At 43.0% G+C, this 20145-nt stretch overlaps 1 protein-coding gene across 3 annotated transcripts in view; it reads left to right on the top strand.

Moving 5' to 3' along the window:
- The first annotated feature begins 2709 nt into the window (after positions 1-2709).
- PRKCZ (protein kinase C zeta) overlaps positions 2710-20145 on the top strand; it is a 42362-nt gene continuing 24926 nt past the window's right edge. The window contains exons 1-5 of one of the 3 annotated variants that reach the window (XM_054647914.2): positions 2710-2943; positions 3681-3874; positions 7500-7621; positions 9442-9531; positions 9894-9944. In XM_054647914.2, the coding sequence (XP_054503889.1) occupies positions 3804-3874; positions 7500-7621; positions 9442-9531; positions 9894-9944 (334 nt within the window). In that variant the 5' untranslated portion in view covers positions 2710-2943; positions 3681-3803. Of the gene's footprint in view, positions 2944-3680; positions 3875-7499; positions 7622-9441; positions 9532-9893; positions 9945-13303; positions 13740-13827; positions 14107-20145 lie in introns of those variants that run through there. The other 2 variants (XM_077190106.1, XM_054647912.2) reach the window with 2 other exon arrangements.

Here is a 20145-nt window from a genome sequence, read left to right as displayed (position 1 = left end):
TTTTTCATCAAGCACTGAAAATATACCTGAGCTTTTCCCCTTGGTAAGTTGTGCTAGAAGAAAAAAACAGCAATAAACCACAGAAAACTTCAGATCACAGTTCTGAAAAACCTTTTATCTCCCAATCCAACAGCTCAAGGAGCTGAAGCATTTAATTGACATGGAGATCAAAGACTCCCTTGACCTGAAAGAATGATGTTTGCAGACCTACCTTACATAATGTTCTCCATTTTAAGCAGAGAAATTGGGAGCACATGAAGATTTAAGGACCCACCTTGAAACCAATTTGAGAGTTCCTAATAAGATGAAATTAGCAGTGGACACACAAATAATTCAATTAAAGACTGATAAATGAAGCCATGGGATGCATTTCCTTGGTGTCAGAGAAAACATCTTGACTGATGGGAACACATTTTCCCATTTTACTGCTAATTAAACTGGTGCCAATTATTATTTATTTGTATTTTGGAAGATTGCAGAAACACCAAAAGAAGCCTCAGAGCTACCCTGCTGCCACCTGTCCAACTCACAAATCCCAAAAGCCCCACAAGGATGCTGAGAAAGTGCTAAATGTGCCTGAAAAAAACTCGAGATAGTTGTACACATGGAATAGCAGAAGACTAAGGACCGATTATTTTTTTCCATTTCAAAATACAAATCATGACCACTGAACTCCAGGTAGCCCAAAAAAAAAACCCCTCTAATAGTTGTGTCTTCTTGTTTTATTTTTCAAATGTGGTGGGTCATGCTGCCCAATGGTGGATATAAATACATCAAGAAAAGCCCCAAAGCATCCCTTTTGCTTGGATAGCTGATTTGCTTAGAAAAGTTTTAAAGTACACAAGGAAACCAGCTGTTTGGGCAGGATGAGCAGCATTTCCACTAGAGGACTCTCTGAGCTCACCATCCCAGCTTTCTGTGAGGAAAACACAGGAGATCCTGATTTGTTTCGGTTTGGAAGCAAAATACCAAAGCATCTTTAGGGAAAAACATCCAAACCCAACTTTACAAAGCATTAAACATGTCACAGACTGCCTCTTGTGGAACTCTGGTTGCTCCACCACTAATATATTGTTTTTTTCTCTCGTTTGGCCAGTCTGATATTATTCCCTCTTTATTATCTCAGCTGTGATTTTCCTGCTTTAGCCACTTTGAGTGGCCCCTCCCTGGGCTGGATGCTGGATTGACACTCACCGGACATCACTGCTGGGGCTTCCTGCTGGGATTGCCTGGGAAGCAGCTGTGGCATCACACCTGTCCCATCACACCTGTCCCATCACACCTGTCCCTTCAGCACCTGTCCCTTCAGCACCTGGCCTTTGTCCCCTCAGAACATGACCCCTCCAATTCTGTCCCCTCACATCAGTCCCATCCATGTCCCCTCAGAACCTCTCCTCAGTCCCTAGTCCCCTCACACCAGTGCCATTACATCAGTATCCTGTCACACCTGTCCCCTGTCCCCTGAGCACAGTCCTCTCTCTCTCTGTCCCCTCTCACCAGTCCCCTCACACCTGATCTCCCTTACGTGTCCCCTAGCCCCTCAACGCTGTCCCCTCACACATCCCGTTCCCTCATACCAGTCCCGACACCTGTCTCCTCAGCGCTGTCCCCTCATTGTCCCCTCAGCGCTGTCCCCTCAGCGCAGTCCCCTCAGCTCTGTCCCCTCACACCTGTCCCTTCAGCGCTGTCCCCTCACACTTGTCCCCTCAGCACAGTCCCCTCACACCTGTCCAGTCACACCTGTCCCTTCAGCGCTGTCCCCTCAGCGCTGTCCCCTCACACCTGTCCCTTCAGCGCTGTCCCCTCAGCGCTGTCTCCTCACACCTGTCCCTTCAGCGCTGTCCCCTCAGCGCTGTCTCCTCACAGGAGTCTCCTCAGCACTGTCCCCTCAGCGCTGTCCCCTCAGCGCTGTCCCCTCACACCTGTCCCCTCACACCTGTCCGTTCAGCGCTGTCCCCTCAGCGCTGTCCCCTCAGCGCTGTCCCCTCACACCTGTCCCTTCAGCACTGTCCCCTCAGCGCTGTCCCCTCAGCGCTGTCCCCTCACACCTGTCCGTTCAGCGCTGTCCCCTCAGCGCTGTCCCCTCACACCTGTCCCTTCAGCACTGTCCCCTCAGCGCTGTCCCCTCAGCGCTGTCCCCTCACACCTGTCCGTTCAGCGCTGTCCCCTCAGCGCTGTCCCCTCACACCTGTCCCCTCAGCACTGTCCCCTCACACCTGTCCCTTCAGCGCTGTCCTCTCAGCGCTGTCCCCTCCACCTGTCCATTCAGCGCTGTCCCCTCACACCTGTCCGTTCAGCGCTGTCCCCTCACACCTGTCCCCTCAGCGCTGTCCCCTCACACCTGTCCATTCAGCGCTGTCCCCTCACACCTGTCCCCTCACACCTGTCCCCTCACACCTGTCTGTTCAGCGCTGTCCCCTCAGCGCTGTCCCCTCACACCTGTCCCCCGCCCCGCTCCCTCAGCCGCCGCTCCCTGCAGCGCCGCGCTCCCATTGGCTGCAGGTGTTCCCCGCCGCCCCCCCGCCCGCTCTGGTTGGCCGGGACGCTCCGGCTCCCCAGGTAACGGTTCCCGCGCTGCCATTGGCGGCGGGGAGGCGGGACCCGGGCGGGGATTGGCTCTCCATTGGCTGCGGCTCCCGCCCTCAGACCGCCATGTTGCCGCGGGCGCGCGGTGCCGAGCCCGGACAGCGGCTGAGGGGTGCGGGGGCCACCCGGGGCGGGACTTGAGGGGGCACCTGAGGGACAGCGCGGCTCCTCCGCCGGCCGCCGCCGCCGCTCCCCGCCGGGGCACCGCCGCCAGCGAGGCAAAGTCCGCTTCGAAACTTCCTTGCGGGACTTTGAGCAACTTGAGGCCGCGGAGGTGTAGCCGGGCAGGGCTCAGGGAGCGGCCCCTGCGTGCCGCGGGTCCCTCTGTGTGGGGTGGGACCGCGGCGGTCGGAGCAGGTAGGAGCCCGGCCGGTCCCGGGGGAGACCGCTCCGTCCGGGGAAGCGCCGGCGCCAGCTCGTCCCGAGCGACGGTGCCGCGTCCCGGCCGCTCCCCGCAGGCCGGGGCTGAGGGGGGACCGCGGGTGGGCGGGAGCGGCCGCGTGTTCCCCTGAGCCCCCCGGGAGGGTCGGGTGGAGCTCTCGGGAGTCTCCGCTCCCCCGGGACCTTGCCCGGACAGCGAGGCCAGGGAGGTGTCTCACCTCTGCGTGAGGGGGTGGTTTGGAATAAACAGGATGTTTGTCAGGCTCCAGTCATAAAGGTATGCTCAATTGCCCCTCGGAGTTCCTCTGCTGCTTCTCGTGGGTAAAATTGTAGCTGATAGTAATTGACTGCAATGTTTTATTTACAGAAAAAACCTATTTTTAGTTACTTGATTCTTTGGGAGAAAGGAGTAAGATGCTGTGTTGATGAATAAGTAAAAACTTCTGTGGAGTATTTCAGCCAGGAGGGAGCTGTTGGATGATTAAGAAAACATCCTCAAATACTTGGGATATTTCTGTAAAGCTAAATTGTTCAGGGTATTTTTAACCAATCTTATTTAATTTCTGTGCAGGTCAATGGTCTTACACATTTTCCTTTTGATGTTTTTTGCTGTTCTGTGTAAAACTATTTGTGTTTCTAAAATTTGACACAACTCATTTGTTTAGCAGTGTGTGTATGTTCATCAATATTCTGGGTTTTTTTTATCTGTGCAGCTGGATTGAGAATCATCTGGAGCAGAGACACATTTCACATGTGAAGCTCTTCACTTCAGAATCTGTCTTCAATCAACTTATTTCTGCACACTTATAATTTTATATAGCTGCTAAATACAGACCATGCCTAGCAGAATGGGCTCAAAAATTGATCTGAACAAAGACTTCATCAGAGTAAAAACACACTACAGTGGGTAAGTCAGTGTGTCCTTTCCTCTGTGTTGTGACCTGTCTATTTTTGAAGTGTATTGAGCAGGAGTTCGTGGTCTGACCTGGTGATAAAGTAACCAGGGCTTTGGTGGATTTGTAATTAATGTCAGATCAGGCAGGTAAACTTCTGAGCTATTAAAATACCAGACAGACTCCTGCAGCATGCTGATCAAGAGGAAAAGTTAATTTATTCTTTCAGAAGGGGAGAAAATGTGCATAAGTGACAAACCCCCAGTTATTGTGGGTTGATGGATTATTGATTGCCATGGTCACAGCCAGGTTAGATCCATCTCCTGCCCCCACATGCAGTTATTACATTTTATCCTGTCTATAATCAGAATGTCATGGTCCCTTATGACTTCACTCAGTTGACAGTAGAAACAGGAAGGTTTTATTGCAGCAACATGAAATTTGAATTTTCAGGTATGTTTAATCTAATTGCCTTGCTGCCACTCTGAGGACCTTGTGAAATAATGTTGCCTTAGTCTCTCCTGTCTTCCTTTAAGCCTGAGTTTAAGGCATTTGAGGAATTAAATATTTGGCCCAAGTAGATCCTAGAGTTGATTGGAAGTATTTAGACTGAACTTGTTGGCATTTAATAAGTGACTTGAGTGATCTTTTCTGGTGTTTTACTGTTAAATGAGTAAATGTAGCTACCACTGTGCATGTTCTTACATCATGGTGTAGAAAAATGCTGGTTTGAATTAAATGTGATACAGTTATGGAAGTCACTTCACAAATGTTATGGAAAACAAAATGCTTTTGTTTTAAACTTACCTGCTTACCAATGCCATGTAGTTTGAGGTGCTGAGTTTAGAATTCTAGAACAAGTGAATTAATGTGGGAATGCAATGGGAGAGCTCAGTTCTGTGGGGAAGGCACTACAAGCATCAGTAGAACTGGCTGTAAATGATTGGGGAGGCCTGCTGGCAGGTGGTGCTTGTATAAAGTGAAAGCAGAGTGTCTGTGGAACTTGTCTGTGCACAGCTGGGGCAGGTGATAATAATTGTGTCCTGTTAGAAGTCAAGTAATTATTATTACCATGTTTTACAATAAACTGCTGTAGTTTTTCCTGAAACACTGCATTCAGTCTTTTGCATGAGCTGTGAAGTCTGTAGAAGTCAGTTTACAAACAAGAGTTACAAGCTCTATGAATTTTGTTTTTGTTCTGCTGATCAAATTGTGTGATGTAAAACTGACTCTCTTTGGCATTACAGCCTCTATAACTGATCATCTCAGTGTCTCCACTGCTCTCAGCTTTTGAACAAATTTGCCAGACTGCAGGAAATCATTGATGCTGAGCAACTTCAGAATCAGGGACTAAGTGCTGAAATGAAAACGATAGTGCAGGTGCCATGTTGAAATGCCTGCTAGAAATGGGAGCATGAGGAAGTTTGGAACATGTGAGTGTTGAGTGGATCTCTGGAGGCTGAGTATCTCAGGTATTCCTGTTCTGGGTGTGCCAGAGTTCCTAACATAGCACAGTAGAAATCACTGCCAGAGTAGGTTACAAAAGAAAAACGAAGTAACTGCAGTGATGAAGCAAGAATGCCAGAACTTGCCTCAGTTGCTACCTGGTTACTTGGGATCACTGGAGCAGAGCAGGGTGCACTCTGCTCTGCTGGGTTATCTTGGCTCTGAGGGATGACACCTTTGGTTGTCACTGCAATTATTTCTCTTGCTCTAACTGCTCACACAGAGCTTACTGATCATTAGCTCTTCACATCACTGGGGAGTGTCCAGTTTCAAATACTTTTTAAAGTGTCCTGTGGGATTGTTTAAACAAGGAATGGTTTTCACTTCCCTGTGCCCTGATTGCCTGATGTGGCTGTGGAGATGTTAGGATTAAATACAGTAGATCTCAAAGGAACATGGGCATCATGGATATGAAATTCATTCATTTACCTTTATATGACATCTGTTATAACAATTTGAACAATTCAAGGCTGATTAGTAGTTGCCAGTTTCATTTGGAGTTTATAGTGTGTGTAGTAGTGCTGTCTTACAGTGTATTTTCAGTTTTTGAATTTTATTTAGATATTTAAATCAAAAGTGCAAGTCTGATTGTCCATGGTTACCACAGATCTACAGCTGCTGATTTCATGAGTGGCTCCTGGTGGCAGTGCATTAAATAATGAGCATTAAATAAATGCATCTGCTGGTGCCCTTGTCTTGGGGCAAGGCATTGTACCAGCCCTCAAACATTGCTCTGAGAACCAGTTTGGTCTCTTGCATTCATGAATGCATAAAACATGAGTTCTTTGACAGGGAAATGTTCTTAAACTCAGCCTCACCTGGCAGCTCAGTGTTGTGGATGGTGTGGATGCACAGGTTGGCAGGCAGCATATGTATTTCTTTTGCTGTTCTGAAGAATTATGAAGTTGCTGCTCTTTGAGAATGCTACAAAGTATAGATTAAAGATACACTTGAAAAGGTAGCAGTGCTTTAATCTGAATTTGAAACAGTCCAGTTCTTTAAGATGATTGTTTTACAGCTGTGCTTATAGGAATTTTTCTCAGCAAAGGCAAAATGGCAAGTTATTAATGCATATCATTTCAAATGTGAGTTGTAGAGTTGAAGTTTCTTATTTCAGTGTTGTACTGTTGAACTGCTGCTGAAAGACATGAGTAGGCAGAATATGTTGTATAACATTTTTTCTAAAATGACTTCTCACATAGTATGGAAACAGGAAAATCATCTCAGTCATGTTGGACAACTTCTGATATATTTGCTGTATTGCACTAAGAGGGGAAAGAATTACACATGCCAGTAGCCATTAACTACAAAACAGTTTCCTAATTGTCCTCTGGAAAGTTTTGAAGGCAGTGGAATGATTTAAATTCATCTCCTGTTTCTTTTTGCACTTGTTTATTAATTGATTTCACAGAGTCAATTATTTGAAAAATATTTTAAAAGTAGTAGAAAGTCTTGTTTCAAAATAATCAGATTTTGTTTTGCATAATCTTTTTTCCTTTTTCAGTATTTGACCTGCTTTGACAGGACTTGTGGATTTCCCTTATATCAAAAGTTATTGTCACAAATTCCTGAGATAATGTATAGATTACATAGAGAGTTCAGTACTGGATTCATGTTCTCTAAACACTACAAAGGTAGAGTGCAAGATGCAGAATTTGAGTAAGATTTTACCTGAATTTTCCTGTAATTACATCTTCTGAGAATTCACCTAATCAAAGCTTCATCTCAAACAATATAGTGGATGTGAGCTAAAGCCTCTGTTTTAAAGGGTTTTACAAGAATTTAGATTTTATTTATCTCCTGATGGAAGAAGCACCTGGATTTAAAAAAAAAATTATTATGAAAGCTTCTGGTTTGTTTTTTTTAACAACACTTCAAGCACTGATCATTATAATAAGGGAGCTTGGCTCACCCGAGTAAACATGCATTAAAGACTGGTAATTAACACATTTATTTCCTCCACACTGAAGTATTTTAAGGTAAGCACTGTGAGGTGTAATCCTGCTGGCACAGTGGGAGTGTTTTCTATGAGAATGCTCACTCTGTATCACTCTGCAGCTTGCTGTCCATAGGTGGAACTGCTGGAATATGCAGGTATTTTCTGGTAAATGCTGATGTTTTCATCTTCTGCAGGGACATCCTGATAACCAACCTGGATGCATCCATGAGCTATGCTGAGCTCTGTGATGAAGTGCACGAGATGTGTAACTTGCAGCAGGAGCAGCCCATCACCCTCAAGTGGATTGATGATGAAGGTATTGGCCTGAAACACTTCTCAGGGTTTGTTGGTCACTGTGGTACAGAGAAGGGGCATGGAGGAACTTCTGTAAACAAATCTCATACTGTGGGGGGTTCTTGTTTCTAAATACCTGACTACAGAGCCCTGTCCCAGAGCAGGGAGCTTGCAGAAATGAAACTTAGGACATCAGGGTTGATTGCAGTAGTGCCTGAATTCACTTCTGCAGAAGCACCTTGTCAAAGTCAGGGCCTGAAGAACTAGAACTGAATACAGAAAGGTGGAAAAATACCAGACTGGTTTGGCTAATAGTTTTAATGGTGTGGTTTGGTTTTTTAAATAGCTCTCTTAGCTGATAGTGTTGTTTGAGTAAATGGAATTTTGAAGTACTAACCTTGGAAGGAGGTAGTCAAAGACAACTCAGCCCTTTTTAAGACACCAAGGACAAGTAGTATTAAAACTTCTAAATTTTATTCTTTATATTTTGAATGCCAAGAAGGACAGAGGCAACTGCACCACCCTCAGTTTAATGGTGGTGTAATAAGAAGTAACCTGATGAGAAGGACATGGAAGATAATTACATTGCCTGTGCTTAGCTGGTTGAACTGCATGCCTGCTAATAAAGGGAGATTATTGCAGGGAAGAAGAAAACCCCCTGAGTTTTGAGCTGGAGGATTCTAAGACAGGAGTCCTGTTAAATGTTTCTTTGTTGGGCTCTCTGTTGCATTGGCTTTTTGAAGTTTACTTAAAATGAAAAGAATTTATTTAATCTCTGTTCTAGTAAGTATTTTCCTCTAGTCTTGGTTAAATACCTGTTCAACCTTTCTGTGATTCCTGGGTCTGAGTGGTTGAGTTTCAGCCAATCTGCTGTGTTGGCTGTTACTGATCCTCCTGGGTTTTGTGAGTTATCCTATTTCTGCATGCAAGTGTTTCCACTTATTGCCACATGGAATTTAAGTTCATTTGACTGATTGCACAAACAGATGTTCTCTTTGAACTAACTAAAAGCAAACAATTGCCCATGGCTTAATGAATAAACAAAACCTACCAAGAGATGAAGAAAATAGATTTTCTGTTGGGCTTTTGTAGTGTTTCTTTGTTTTTGACAAGATCCAAAAGGTTTGAACTCTGAATAGCTCACTCATGATAAAATCCTGTAAACATACAAGGAATATGGATTGTTGATTTGCAGTACAAATAATTCTTTTGTCTTTCATGTTGCATTATTGCTGCATTTATAGATCATCAACAGCAGCAGCCTACAAAGAGAGGTAGCTGGGCCCTGGATTCATAATTTTACAAAATAAGAACATTTTTTAAAAATAAGAAATTCAAGTTTAAGTGTTGCTTGACCCTGGTGTCATCACTTGGGCTGGATATCATAAGTGTCAGCCCAGGTGTGCTGCAGGAGGGTGGCTGCCCCAGAGGGCCAGGGTTCAGAGTGACACCCTTGCTTCTGTGCTGCTCTCAGTGCATTGGGATGTACTGTACTTCACATGTGTCTGCTTAAGTGGATTGATGGATTAATTATCCAGTTTTAACAAAAATAACCCTCCCAAGGTAATGCTGAGAATGTGACCACAAGCAGACATCAAGAAAATGGGGGGGATCTTTAGGGATATCTGTTCACTTTTATTCTCTTATTATCCTGTAGGATAGTTCAGTCTACTCAATTTTGATCAAATTGGAAGGAATAATTGTGTTGTTCCATTTTGGCTTTGATCAAAATGCCAGCTTAATATCAAGTGATGGAACAAAAGGCAATACCAGAAGCTGGTACATTTTTACTAATTGCAATTCTTCAGTGGTCAATTTGCCTGTGTGTTGTTTTTCTGTTAGGTGACCCCTGCACCATCTCCTCTCAGATGGAGCTGGAGGAGGCGTTCCGGCTCTACTGTCAGAACAGGGACCAGGGCCTGATCATTCATGGCAAGTACTGAGAGCTCAGCATCCCCTCCCTGCCAGCATTGCTTCAGGGGAGCCTGGGCTGCCCCCCTTGCCTGCCAAGTGTCCTTTGTGTAGCTCTGCCCTGGAGTTTGGTGTTGAGGAAGGAACTGGAGCTCAAAGCTGAAACTGTGCAGGAGCTTTGAGTTCAGCACTGCACAGATCTGTTCATGCTTTACTCCAGGATAAGCTCCTGCCAGTCTAGAACCAAATTCTGGCTGCATTATTTCTCATGTAGAATTATTTCAAGGCTTCCAAAAACTGTTTGTGTGTAAATGTATTCAAGAATCAAGGAGGAAGTGCTACTGAGAATCTTTTACCTTAAAAATGTAATGTTTTTGTTGTAGTTTTCCCAAGTACTCCAGAGAAACCCGGGATGCCTTGTCCAGGAGAAGACCGTGAGTACTAAAATCTTCTCCAATTCTAGCTAAACTTTTGTTTTTTGGTCACATGGAAAAGAAATATATTAAAGGATTTTCATAATTAGTGCTACATATGTGTGTTTCTGTTTTGTTTTCTTAAAAGAATGCAAAATGTTTTACATTTTGTCAACAGACAAATTGCATAAATCAGTGTTGTAGCAGTGTTTTAATGTTTCTGGGGATTAATGCTGGTTTTTGCTGCTGATACATTTGGAGGAAGAGACAACAGGATTTAAGATGCCTGTTTGAATGTAGGCCTTTCCTTTTTTTTGTGGTTCTTTTGGTTTTTTAACTTTCAGGGAAAAGAAATGATGTGCTGAAGAGGGAGATACAGCCATTTTAATAAAAAGGTTATTAATCTCTATAAAAATAATCCTGTGAGAGGTAGATAAACCTCCAGAGGAAGGACACATAATTGATATGGTTTACCTGTATTTGTAATAACCTGAACTGCACAGGGATAAAAGGATTAAATAGCTGTACAGTCAGCTCTCATTACAGAGGGATGGCATCAGGACTTCAGTTCATATCTTGGTAAATGTTAAGGAAAGAAATGGGAATAATTGGGTGCCAAAAGTACCAGATGATGCTTGGCTGCTCACAGGAGTATTAAAAAAAGCTAACTGAGGAATTTGAAGGACCTTTGCTCTTCTCTTTGAGAAATATGAGAGGAGATAGAACTAATTGCTGATAAGAGCAAGTAATGCATACTAGGAGAAAAGTACTTGGTTGATCAGGATTTACACTGACACTGGCTGAAGAGGAGTTGTGCAGTGGTAATAGTTGTGAATGCTATTTTGAATCAGAGAAATTATCCTATATGCTAATAAGTTATCTATTGAGAACTTCTATGAGATGGAGAGAGGTGAAATAAATACCAGAAAGTTAGAGTTCAAATATGATTTTATACATTTAACTACATCAACCACAGTAGATGAAAGGTTGACTGTAAAAACCAGGTAAGTTTTCATGTTGATTAGGTTATTAAAATTGTCTTTTAGAAAAGAAAAGAAAGTAAATGTACAACATTAATTCCTCTAATTTTCTGAACAAGGGCAGCAGATAAAGGCTCTTCTACTATGATTAGGAGAGTCAAAGAAATTATCCCTGAGCCACCTAATTTAATGAACTCATTAAAGGTGTAGATATTCTAATAGGAAAGTTTTTTGTGTTAATTTGTTTGAAGTTTGAGTTCTCTCAAGCCACGAGAGGAGCTGCAGAAAGCACAGCTGAGTGTGGCTCAGCTGACCTGGTTCTGGTGTCTGTAGGGTTTTTCTCCCTGTTTGGTTTTACAGGTCACGTTGAGTCAACTCAGATTGTTCCAAAATCCTGTTCAGTTGGATGTGCTTGACAAGGGGTCTCTGGTCAGGGTTCTCATGGTTTCATGAATTAATTTGATGCACATTACCCTTTGCATCTGTGGGGCCTGCATGGAAATTGGGCCTAGTGGCCTAGGTATAACTATTAAATTGTATTTAAATTGGAATTTAGCATAGACTAATACATTGAGTACTGTTGCTTGTTAGCCAAAGGCCCACAGCAGACATCTGCATTGCACTTGGACTGTAAGGAAATGTTACTGGTGTTGGTGATACAGTTTATTTAAGGAACTATTTATTTTGTCAGGACTGAAATATTTGCTTTGCTTCAGAAAATATTAATCCTGTTTCAATTTCTTATTTAGTCTTTATCACTAAATAAAGTAGTAGTTATATTCATAGGAAATCCCTTTAAAAGTGAGAATATTATGTAATCTATGGATATGTTTTCTGGAGCATCATGTTTGCACTATAAAGGAGATTATGGGTTTGCCTCAGGTTTTTTCCAGAGACAAATAAACAGTGAAGTGGTTGGTCTATCCAAAATGAGCTTCTACTTAAATTAGTAGTTCTAAGTGTGGATTGCTGGTTTGTTACAGAGCTACAGACAGTTTGAAATGGAGTTTTTAAACAAAACTGTTCAATTGTGAAATAATTGCATTTCCAATCTGTTGCTCAGATGTCTTCATGTTAGGTCATGGAGTGGCTCTTTCCAATAGTTTGTGGTCTTCTGAAGTGCAAATCTCTATTTCTGTAGGATTGTAGGCTTTCTCTCTCCAGCTCCTTCAGAACAATAATACTTTGGAAGAAGAGTGCAGGAATACAGACTGCTGGAGGGTTTGCATTTATGTTGAAATTTAATGATAGAGTTGCTACCTATCCTCACCTTTGTTAAACTGATATGGTTTTGAGATTGTACCAGCCAGCAAAGCTTGAAATAAAAGCTGTAATGCATTAATGAAATAAACCACATGCCTAATATTTCAGTGCCATTTGCATGACTTAAGGAAAGCTATTTCTGTGCTTGAAGAACCTTTGTTCTTATACTGATGTGGTGCTGTCTGTGAGACAGAATCTGCACAGTCTCCAGCACCTGCATTTGTGTTGTCTCTGTCTTCCTTTGCTGCTGCATTTCTGTGCTGTTGTTGGAGCCAGCCCCAGCTCGCAGTGTGAGTGCACAGCTGTGGCTCCAAGCAGCCCCTCTCCCTGAGCTGGCAGTGCTGCTGGGAGGTGACAAACATCTCCCATCCCTTCCCAGACATCAGTGTGACCATCTCCCATCAGCCTTGCTGAAACATCTCCCATCCCTTCCCAGACATCAGTGTGACCATCTCCCATCAGCCTTGCTGAAACATCTCCCATCCCTTCCCAGACATCAGTGTGACCTCTCCCATCAGCCTTGCTGAAACATCTCCCATCCCTTCCCAGACATGAGTGTGACCATCTCCCATCAGCCTCGCTGAAACATCTCCCATCCCTTCCCAGACATCAGTGTGACCTCTCCCATCAGCCTTGCTGAAACATCTCCCATCCCTTCCCAGCCATGAGTGTGACCATCTCCCATCAGCCTTGCTGAAACATCTCCCATCCCTTCCCAGACATCAGTGTGACCATCTCCCATCAGCCTTGCTGAAACATCTCCCATCCCTTCCCAGACATGAGTGTGACCATCTCCCATCAGCCTCGCTGAAACATCTCCCATCCCTTCCCAGACATCAGTGTGACCTCTCCCGGGTGTTCCCAGCATCTGCTGGACTGGAGCCTTGGCTGCTCGATCAGTGTTTCCTGATAAAGATGGCAGACTTTTAGACCAGTCCTGCATTTCACTTTTCCTTTCTCAGTAGATGGGCAGTTTTTTCAGGATGGAATAAACAAGGTTGTTTCAGAGGCGTTCAGTGTGTTCTCTCCTGTGCCTCGAGGTGCCAGCGCTCCTGACAGCGTCTGTGGATCCCAGCTGCTGATTGGCAGCTTTATAACTTAGTTATTGGAGTCGCAGCTTATTTACCCTGACAGATCTTGGTCTGATTTATCACTCTTGGTGCTGCAGTGCATTGTGTAACACGGCACGTCCAGCTGAACAATTCCCATCGATTTGTAGCGCTTCCCTAACGGAATTGCCGGCTTTTTCAGAGGAATACTTGTTTTGGTGACATCAGCTCCTTGACATCCATGCCATGTTTTAGTTGTGTCTCAGCTGCTAGCTACAGCCTCTCAAGGGAGCCAGTACCACCCGTGCCTGGATACATGAGGCAGAGATGTGAAAGGGAGAGACGGGGGTAACCAGTCTTCCATTAAATATTTGCTCTTAATGTTCGAGCTGATCCTGCCTATTGTCCTTGGTGTCTAATGGTATTCACACAGCGGCATCCGTGGAATAAAGGGAAAATGTTTCATTTCATACCTACTACATTGTAAAGAATTCCATGCTGAAGAGGCTAAAGAATAAAACCCAGTGAGTAATGCATGCTTTTTCTGTAGATTTTGTGTCATCATTGTGGCTGCTGTTGTGAGCGGCGGGCACTGACGCGGGCTGTGTGTACGTGTGCTGCAGGAGAGAGGAGAACTCAGCATTTTGGTTATGGTACAGTCGCTGTGCCTGCCACCCTCCTTTGCAGCCATGGATTGTTACAAATGCAGAGATCCCTGCTGCCTCTGTGCGTAGGGATGTGGCTGAGAGACCTCCTGGAAATCCTGATAAAATTGCATTGAAAGGACTCCTGGGGAATGTGTTTTAGGAGGAGAGGAATGGAAGAGTGAGTGATGCTGCTGCTGCTAATATTGGAGATTAATGAAGGAAATGTATCCCAAAAACCCTGACGGTATGTGCTCAGGGCCTGTTTATTGTAGGATTGCTGATGTAAAGGCTAACCAGTTAGGAGCATCATTTTCTGAGGCCTTTTTGTTGAATTCTGCTTAGTGGATTGTTATAGATGGCTGGTTTTAATTGTGAAATGCTTGTTTTGAATTAAGGGTTACTTAGTTTCTAATATTGTCAGAATGAACTGTGCTAGTTCACTTCTGCTTTACAAATAGATCTGTGTATTTAATATTAAAATTCATCTTGGCTTTGGATAGCTAGTGCCAGCAAATTTTAGGGTTGTTTTGCTGTTGGCTTCATGAAATAGGAGAATGCAGACTATGAAACCTTTAATTAATTAACAGAAGAGAATTAATATGTTTTAAATGTTTTAGCACTCATTATGTTAGTGTGATAGTTTTTATTAGCTAATATTTCTGGCTGATTTTGCTGCCTTGTTTTTTTGGTAATGATTACACTGTGTTGTGCATGTCTCCTGTGCTCTTTGTTTATCTGCTCAGTATTTTAGCATTAGGTGTTTGGACTTCATTTTCCCCCCAAGCCATCTTTCTTGAAAATTTCATCATAGTCTTGAGTAAAGCTATCGTAGTAACCTAATTGTTGTTGTGGGCTTTTTATTTTAGGGATAGATATTTGATTTTGCCTTATGTCCTGCCTGATACTGTGAAATAGCTTTAAAAGGCTTCTTGCTGGAGTAGTGTGGCCTGTAAATATTTTTCTAGCTCATAAGGCAGGTTTTTCCCTTCATTTGTTACTGTATTGGCAGCAGTGATTAGGTTATTCAGAGCACGTGAACCAATTTAATCCCCCAATGAAGAAAAGAACTATTGCCACCATAGAGACTGTTCTGAAGATGCAGATTGGATTGCACTGGATAATTAGGCAATTTTGAAACTGCTAGTAACCCTCTCCTGGATTTTACTAATTGAACTGGGGGGGAGGGAGGGACTGTACTATTTTAATGTAAGATATTTTTGCTTAGGATTTAAAAATAGCTGTGTCATAGTTTCTCAAGAATACCTGAAATTTCTTCCTCTGTCTTAAGTGCACCACGTTTATGTTATATGTGACATATTTGAAAAAGAGACAGATTGTGAGGCAGCATAAGTTACTGAGAACAGAATTGTAGTTCAAGGTCTGGTTTGCTTATAATAATTTCATGATTTCTAATTCTAAATAATCCTAACAGTTTTCTTAGCTATGAAACATCCAATGAAGAATAAAGGGCTGGACCTTGCTTTTTATAATTCAGGCATAAAATGATAAAGCACAAGTCTGATTGTGGGATTTGAGATCTGTTCTTAATTAAAGGTGCTGGGTGTCTTAGCAGATGTTTGTGTTACAATTTATAAACTACAGACTAAAACTACAATGGACTAAGGACTGCATGGGCTGGTTTTTAAGGTGTCATAGCAAATAATCTGTGTTCTTTTTCCTTTATGGCACTTCCCCTCTCCTAGCTGTTACTCAGGCTGTAGTATATTAAATGCAGAAAGGATGTCACCTGCTTTCAGAAAGCTTCTCTTTGATGTAATGTCTGGTTCCTCTCCCTGGGTTATGTCTCATATCTTATAAATTGGTAAATCCACTCTTGATGTTCAGGCACTTGGGTAACAAAATGGGCAAGGAGGTGGTGAAGCTTTTTGATTTTGCTAGAATTAGTGAATATTTGTGGGCCTGCTAAACCCCAGTTAGGCCTGTGTGTTTCAGTAGCTTGGAAGAGCTGTTTAATATGAAACTCCTCATTTATACAGCCAAGGTTCATGGTAATTATTATACTTGGGTGCTCTGTAACACTTTTGGAAATGAGTTTCTCTATGCAAGTTCTGATTTTTTTTATGTTGAACTGAGCCACAGAATTGGCAGCAGAGGCCTGCAGGGCAGGTATGTGGCTTTTCAGCATTGATCTCCTGCATTTTGGAGTTACTGTGAGAAACCAGATTGTGTGGGAGATTGTGCTGCTCATTTGGAGTGGGGAGCACCAGGAGCAAACCTTGGGGGGCTCTGATAGCAGCTGGAGCTCTGAGGGCCTGCAGAGGTACAGGTGTGGGGGTGAATAGAGCAAAAAGCAGCAAAACTGAGCCTTGGTGCCAGGGTGAGGGCTCCAGGAGAGGCTGGGGAGCCCTGAGCACTGGCAGAGAGGGTGAGCAGAGTGTGCAGTTCATTGTGGAGCCACACGGGGAGCGAGCTGCCTGCCATGGGAGGGGAAAAAGGCAAAACTGAGCTGCTCAATACTGACCAGAAAGTGCCTCATTTGTAACTCGAGTTCCTTTGCTGTTTCTCCTGCATCTCCTGGGGCTTGTCCTTGAATTGGTAGCTGGGGATGTGTTTTAAAGGAAACCAGAAGCTATTTCAAGGCAGTACTCCAGGATTTTAGCATGGCCTTTATTTTTACAGTAAATTACTACTGCTGCTTGTGCTATTCTATGCTTCTTCCAATAATTTAGATTCTTTTCTAGTGCTCTTCAGTAAGGCAGTGCAGGTGCCCTGTGAGTGGCACAAGACTCCCTGTTCTTCACTTTGTCAACTCTGATACAAAGTTACTGAACTTTAATTTCAATTTCATTCCAAGCACATGTTCTGGAAACTTTGGGTGGTTCTGTGGTGATCAGCTTCATGTGCAGTAGCACTTTGCAGTGCAAGTAGAATTGTCCTGGTAACTCTGCAATGAGGGGGAAATGGGTGGATGGGACAGGTCCCGGCCTGTGGAATGTTTCAGTGCATGGAGATGAGACTAGGACTTCAACTTAGATAAAGACAATTGATCAAATATGCTAAAATGATTTAAAAATCATGTTTGGCATAGGATAAGATAAATCAGTTAACCATTTTCTAAAGGACAAGAAGCCAGGGAAGTGGCACTCTTCAAGCAAAATCTTCTCTAATATTTTCTCAGGGATTTGTCACTAGCTAGCTTTTTATTTTTCCTTTGACCTTTTCAATAGACATATCATAATTTGCTTTTTAAGATAAAAAAGACCTGGTGAAAACTAGATCTGAACAAGTTTTAAGTGATGACACTTGAACAATGTGGATTCAGTTCCTTCTGAGTGCTGTCTCACTCAGTCACAAGAACTGAACTTCTCCTCCCTTTCTGTTACCCACAGGTATGAACTGCATGTGCTCAAAGGATGAACATTTCCTTGGAAATTTCTCTGAGCTGTCAGGTCTAGGGTAAAGCTCCCAGCAGGTCTTAAATCATGCAGGCTGCTGATGAGATACAGCAGAACCAAAGTCCTGCAGCAAACTCCATTGGGTTGCTCCTCACTGTTTTGGTTGCTTTCTTCAGTGACCCCAGGGTGAATAAAAGACAGAGACTTTCTGTTATCAGGCTTTTATTTATTATAGAAAGTATTGTTTTGTGGGTGTACTAAGACACAGAGGTTTGTTTAAGGATGAAACAGTGGCCTGAAAGTTGATGCAGATGCTACAGATTGCTTAAATGTTCAGAACTTCATTTTGCTGTACTTCAGTCCTAAGTTAGCTAAATTAAAGAATGAAATATTTTAAATAAGTACTGGCTCAGTACTCTTTCAGCTTGAACAAACATTTTAATGCAGCTCCTAAATGATGCTAATAGAACATTAAATTCTCTTTTCACTGTAGTAAATCTTTTAATGAAAGTGATTTTTATTTTGGGAGAATTAATGATGCAATCATCAAAAGAAGCCTTTGGACTTTTATTAACCATGCAATGCAAGTTTGGTTTTGGAGTTCATGTGACCACTGACTTTGTAACCAGAGGAGCCAACTGCACATCACAAAAGGCTGTGAATTGAAAATGGCTTAGAGGGCCCAGCTAGAGCAGGGAAAATATGAACCCTTTCTTCTTTCCTAAACAAAAATATTCATCACCTTCAGAAGCATGGGCTCACCACCAGTTGTGTTCTGGTCCTTCTCATAACATTCTTTCAAATCAGAGCAGCAAATCCAGCAGCAGTTTCTGCTGTGTCTGGGCCAGCCCTGCAAACAGCCCAGGTGTCAGCACAGGAGGAGAGCAGGGAGGGACATCAGCAGCTTGTGGTCACTGGTGTGCCCAGAGATGCTCAGAGCCAGGACACGGTCACTGACTGGACTTTGTGACCATTTCCTGAGTACCACCTGGTGTATTTTGTTATTTTCAAGTACATCTGATAAATTGCACATGAAATCAGCCTTGTGAGTCAGAGGCTGGCTCCAGAGGAGCCGTTAGCACTGCTGTGTTTGTGGCATTGTCCTTGGAGGTGTCACTTTGTCACCTTGCAGTGCCACGGAGCCATTCTGGCAGAGGATTTGAAGGTGAGCACCCAGGAGCTCAGGCATGAGGCAGCTCTGGGGTGGGTGCAGTGCAGGGGGACTCAGCTGCCCCTTCCAAGGCCCTGGGGAGGGAATGTTCACCCAGCTGTGATGCAGGAAGTGCTGCTGCTCTGTGGGGCATTTGTTCCCTTGTTGGTTCTCCCCTGATACTGAACTTCCTTGGTCATTGTTGCTGTCTTAATTGTGCTTTTTCTTCACAGGCTTTGGAGTTAATTTTAGTGTCTGTTGGAAAGAAAAGGATGGGGAGATGATTTCCCAAGTGCTAATCAGCCTTAAATTAAAATTTTAAAAGCTATCTTCTGGCCATTTAATATTTTGCAATAACTGCAAGGGGTCAAAGCATTTAATACCTCGATATTGTTAAGGATACTCTTTTCATTTTCCAACTTCAATTGTATGCAGCAGCTTATTCATAATAAAAAGAAGGGCCACTTAACATCCAATGTATGTTTTAAAATTGCTTTCTGAAGCATGTAAATTGTTTCAATGTACCTATTTGTAGGAAATTAAATAACAGATGTCAAGCAACCTACTATCAAAGTGTACTTTGGAATTTAGTCTCCCAAAAAATGTGTTCTACTTTTAGATGTAATTTCTTTATCAAGTCCAGTCTATCTGAAATGCCAGTATCAATTTCCCCCTTGTAATTCATGAGTTGGTTTTGAAAGAATGCTCACTTGTGTGCTCAGCACAACATTAAAAGAACAAAACAAAAACTGGCCATTCTGGTAGTGTCCAGCTGGCAGGCTGGGTAATTGGCCTGTAAACAAGTTGTATTAATCTCTGAGAAGTGATTTGCAGCAATAGCAAATTACCTCTGTGCTCAGGATAGGAGCAGGTTTCATTAGGGCTGGATCACATAAAAGCCAGCTTTGGAAGTGCATTTGGAGCCCAAATGAAGGGGGAGTCATTTTTGTGGCCATCTTAGTGCCCTTCATTGGTGGAAACCAACTGTGTTGGCATTTGGAAAGGAGTTGTGCCTCCTCCTATTTCCCCTTCTTTTCCAAGTTTCATTTTTCAGCACCAAGCTCTCATCCTTTCTGTGGAGTTCTGCAGACCTCGTTATGGTGGTATTGGGGAGTATCTTCTGTGCATAAATTAATTGGGAATTAACACTGAGCAATAGACGTTGCTTGTCAATTTATATCCACAGTTAAATTTTGTGCCTTCATGTTTTTCTTTAGAAGTTTTTCCTACAGTATTTTTTAAAAGATGAGGAAAGAAGCCCAAACCCAGTCCTAGGAAATGTCACTGCAAAGCCAATATCAAATCTATTTGCAGGGTTTCCTGTGCCTCACTGTTAGTGCTGTAGTTGCACAGTTTGACAACAGAGGGAAGAATTGCACAGCAGCAGCTGTCAGTTGTTCCCCACTGCTTTTTAGGTAGAGGCAGCTGGTTAATTTTATTTTGAGTACTTTTATTTCCCTTGTACTCTTACTTTGAAAAAGCCTGTGTTTTTTTTCTTTGAATTTTCCAGTCTTGGAAGTACATAAAGTTCTGCACCTTCATTCTATTTAAAATATGTATTTGTGTTCCCCATTTAAAAATTGTTATCCCTGCTAAGAGCTTAAAATATACTTAATTTTTTTATCTAAACGTTTTCAGATACAAAATGAGGGCTTGAAAGAATTTTTTTTGTTAGGTAATGTCTTGTGTTTAATATTAATCATCAGAAGATATTACTTTGTTTAATTAGGAGTGTATCTCCATCAGACTGCAAGCAGCCAACTAGAACTCCTTAATG

This window comes from Agelaius phoeniceus, chromosome 24, assembly GCF_051311805.1.
Source record: "Agelaius phoeniceus isolate bAgePho1 chromosome 24, bAgePho1.hap1, whole genome shotgun sequence".
NCBI lineage: Eukaryota > Metazoa > Chordata > Aves > Passeriformes > Icteridae > Agelaius > Agelaius phoeniceus.
The sequence above is the reverse complement of the archived record's forward strand: the minus strand, read 5'-3'. Positions and strand labels throughout refer to the sequence as shown.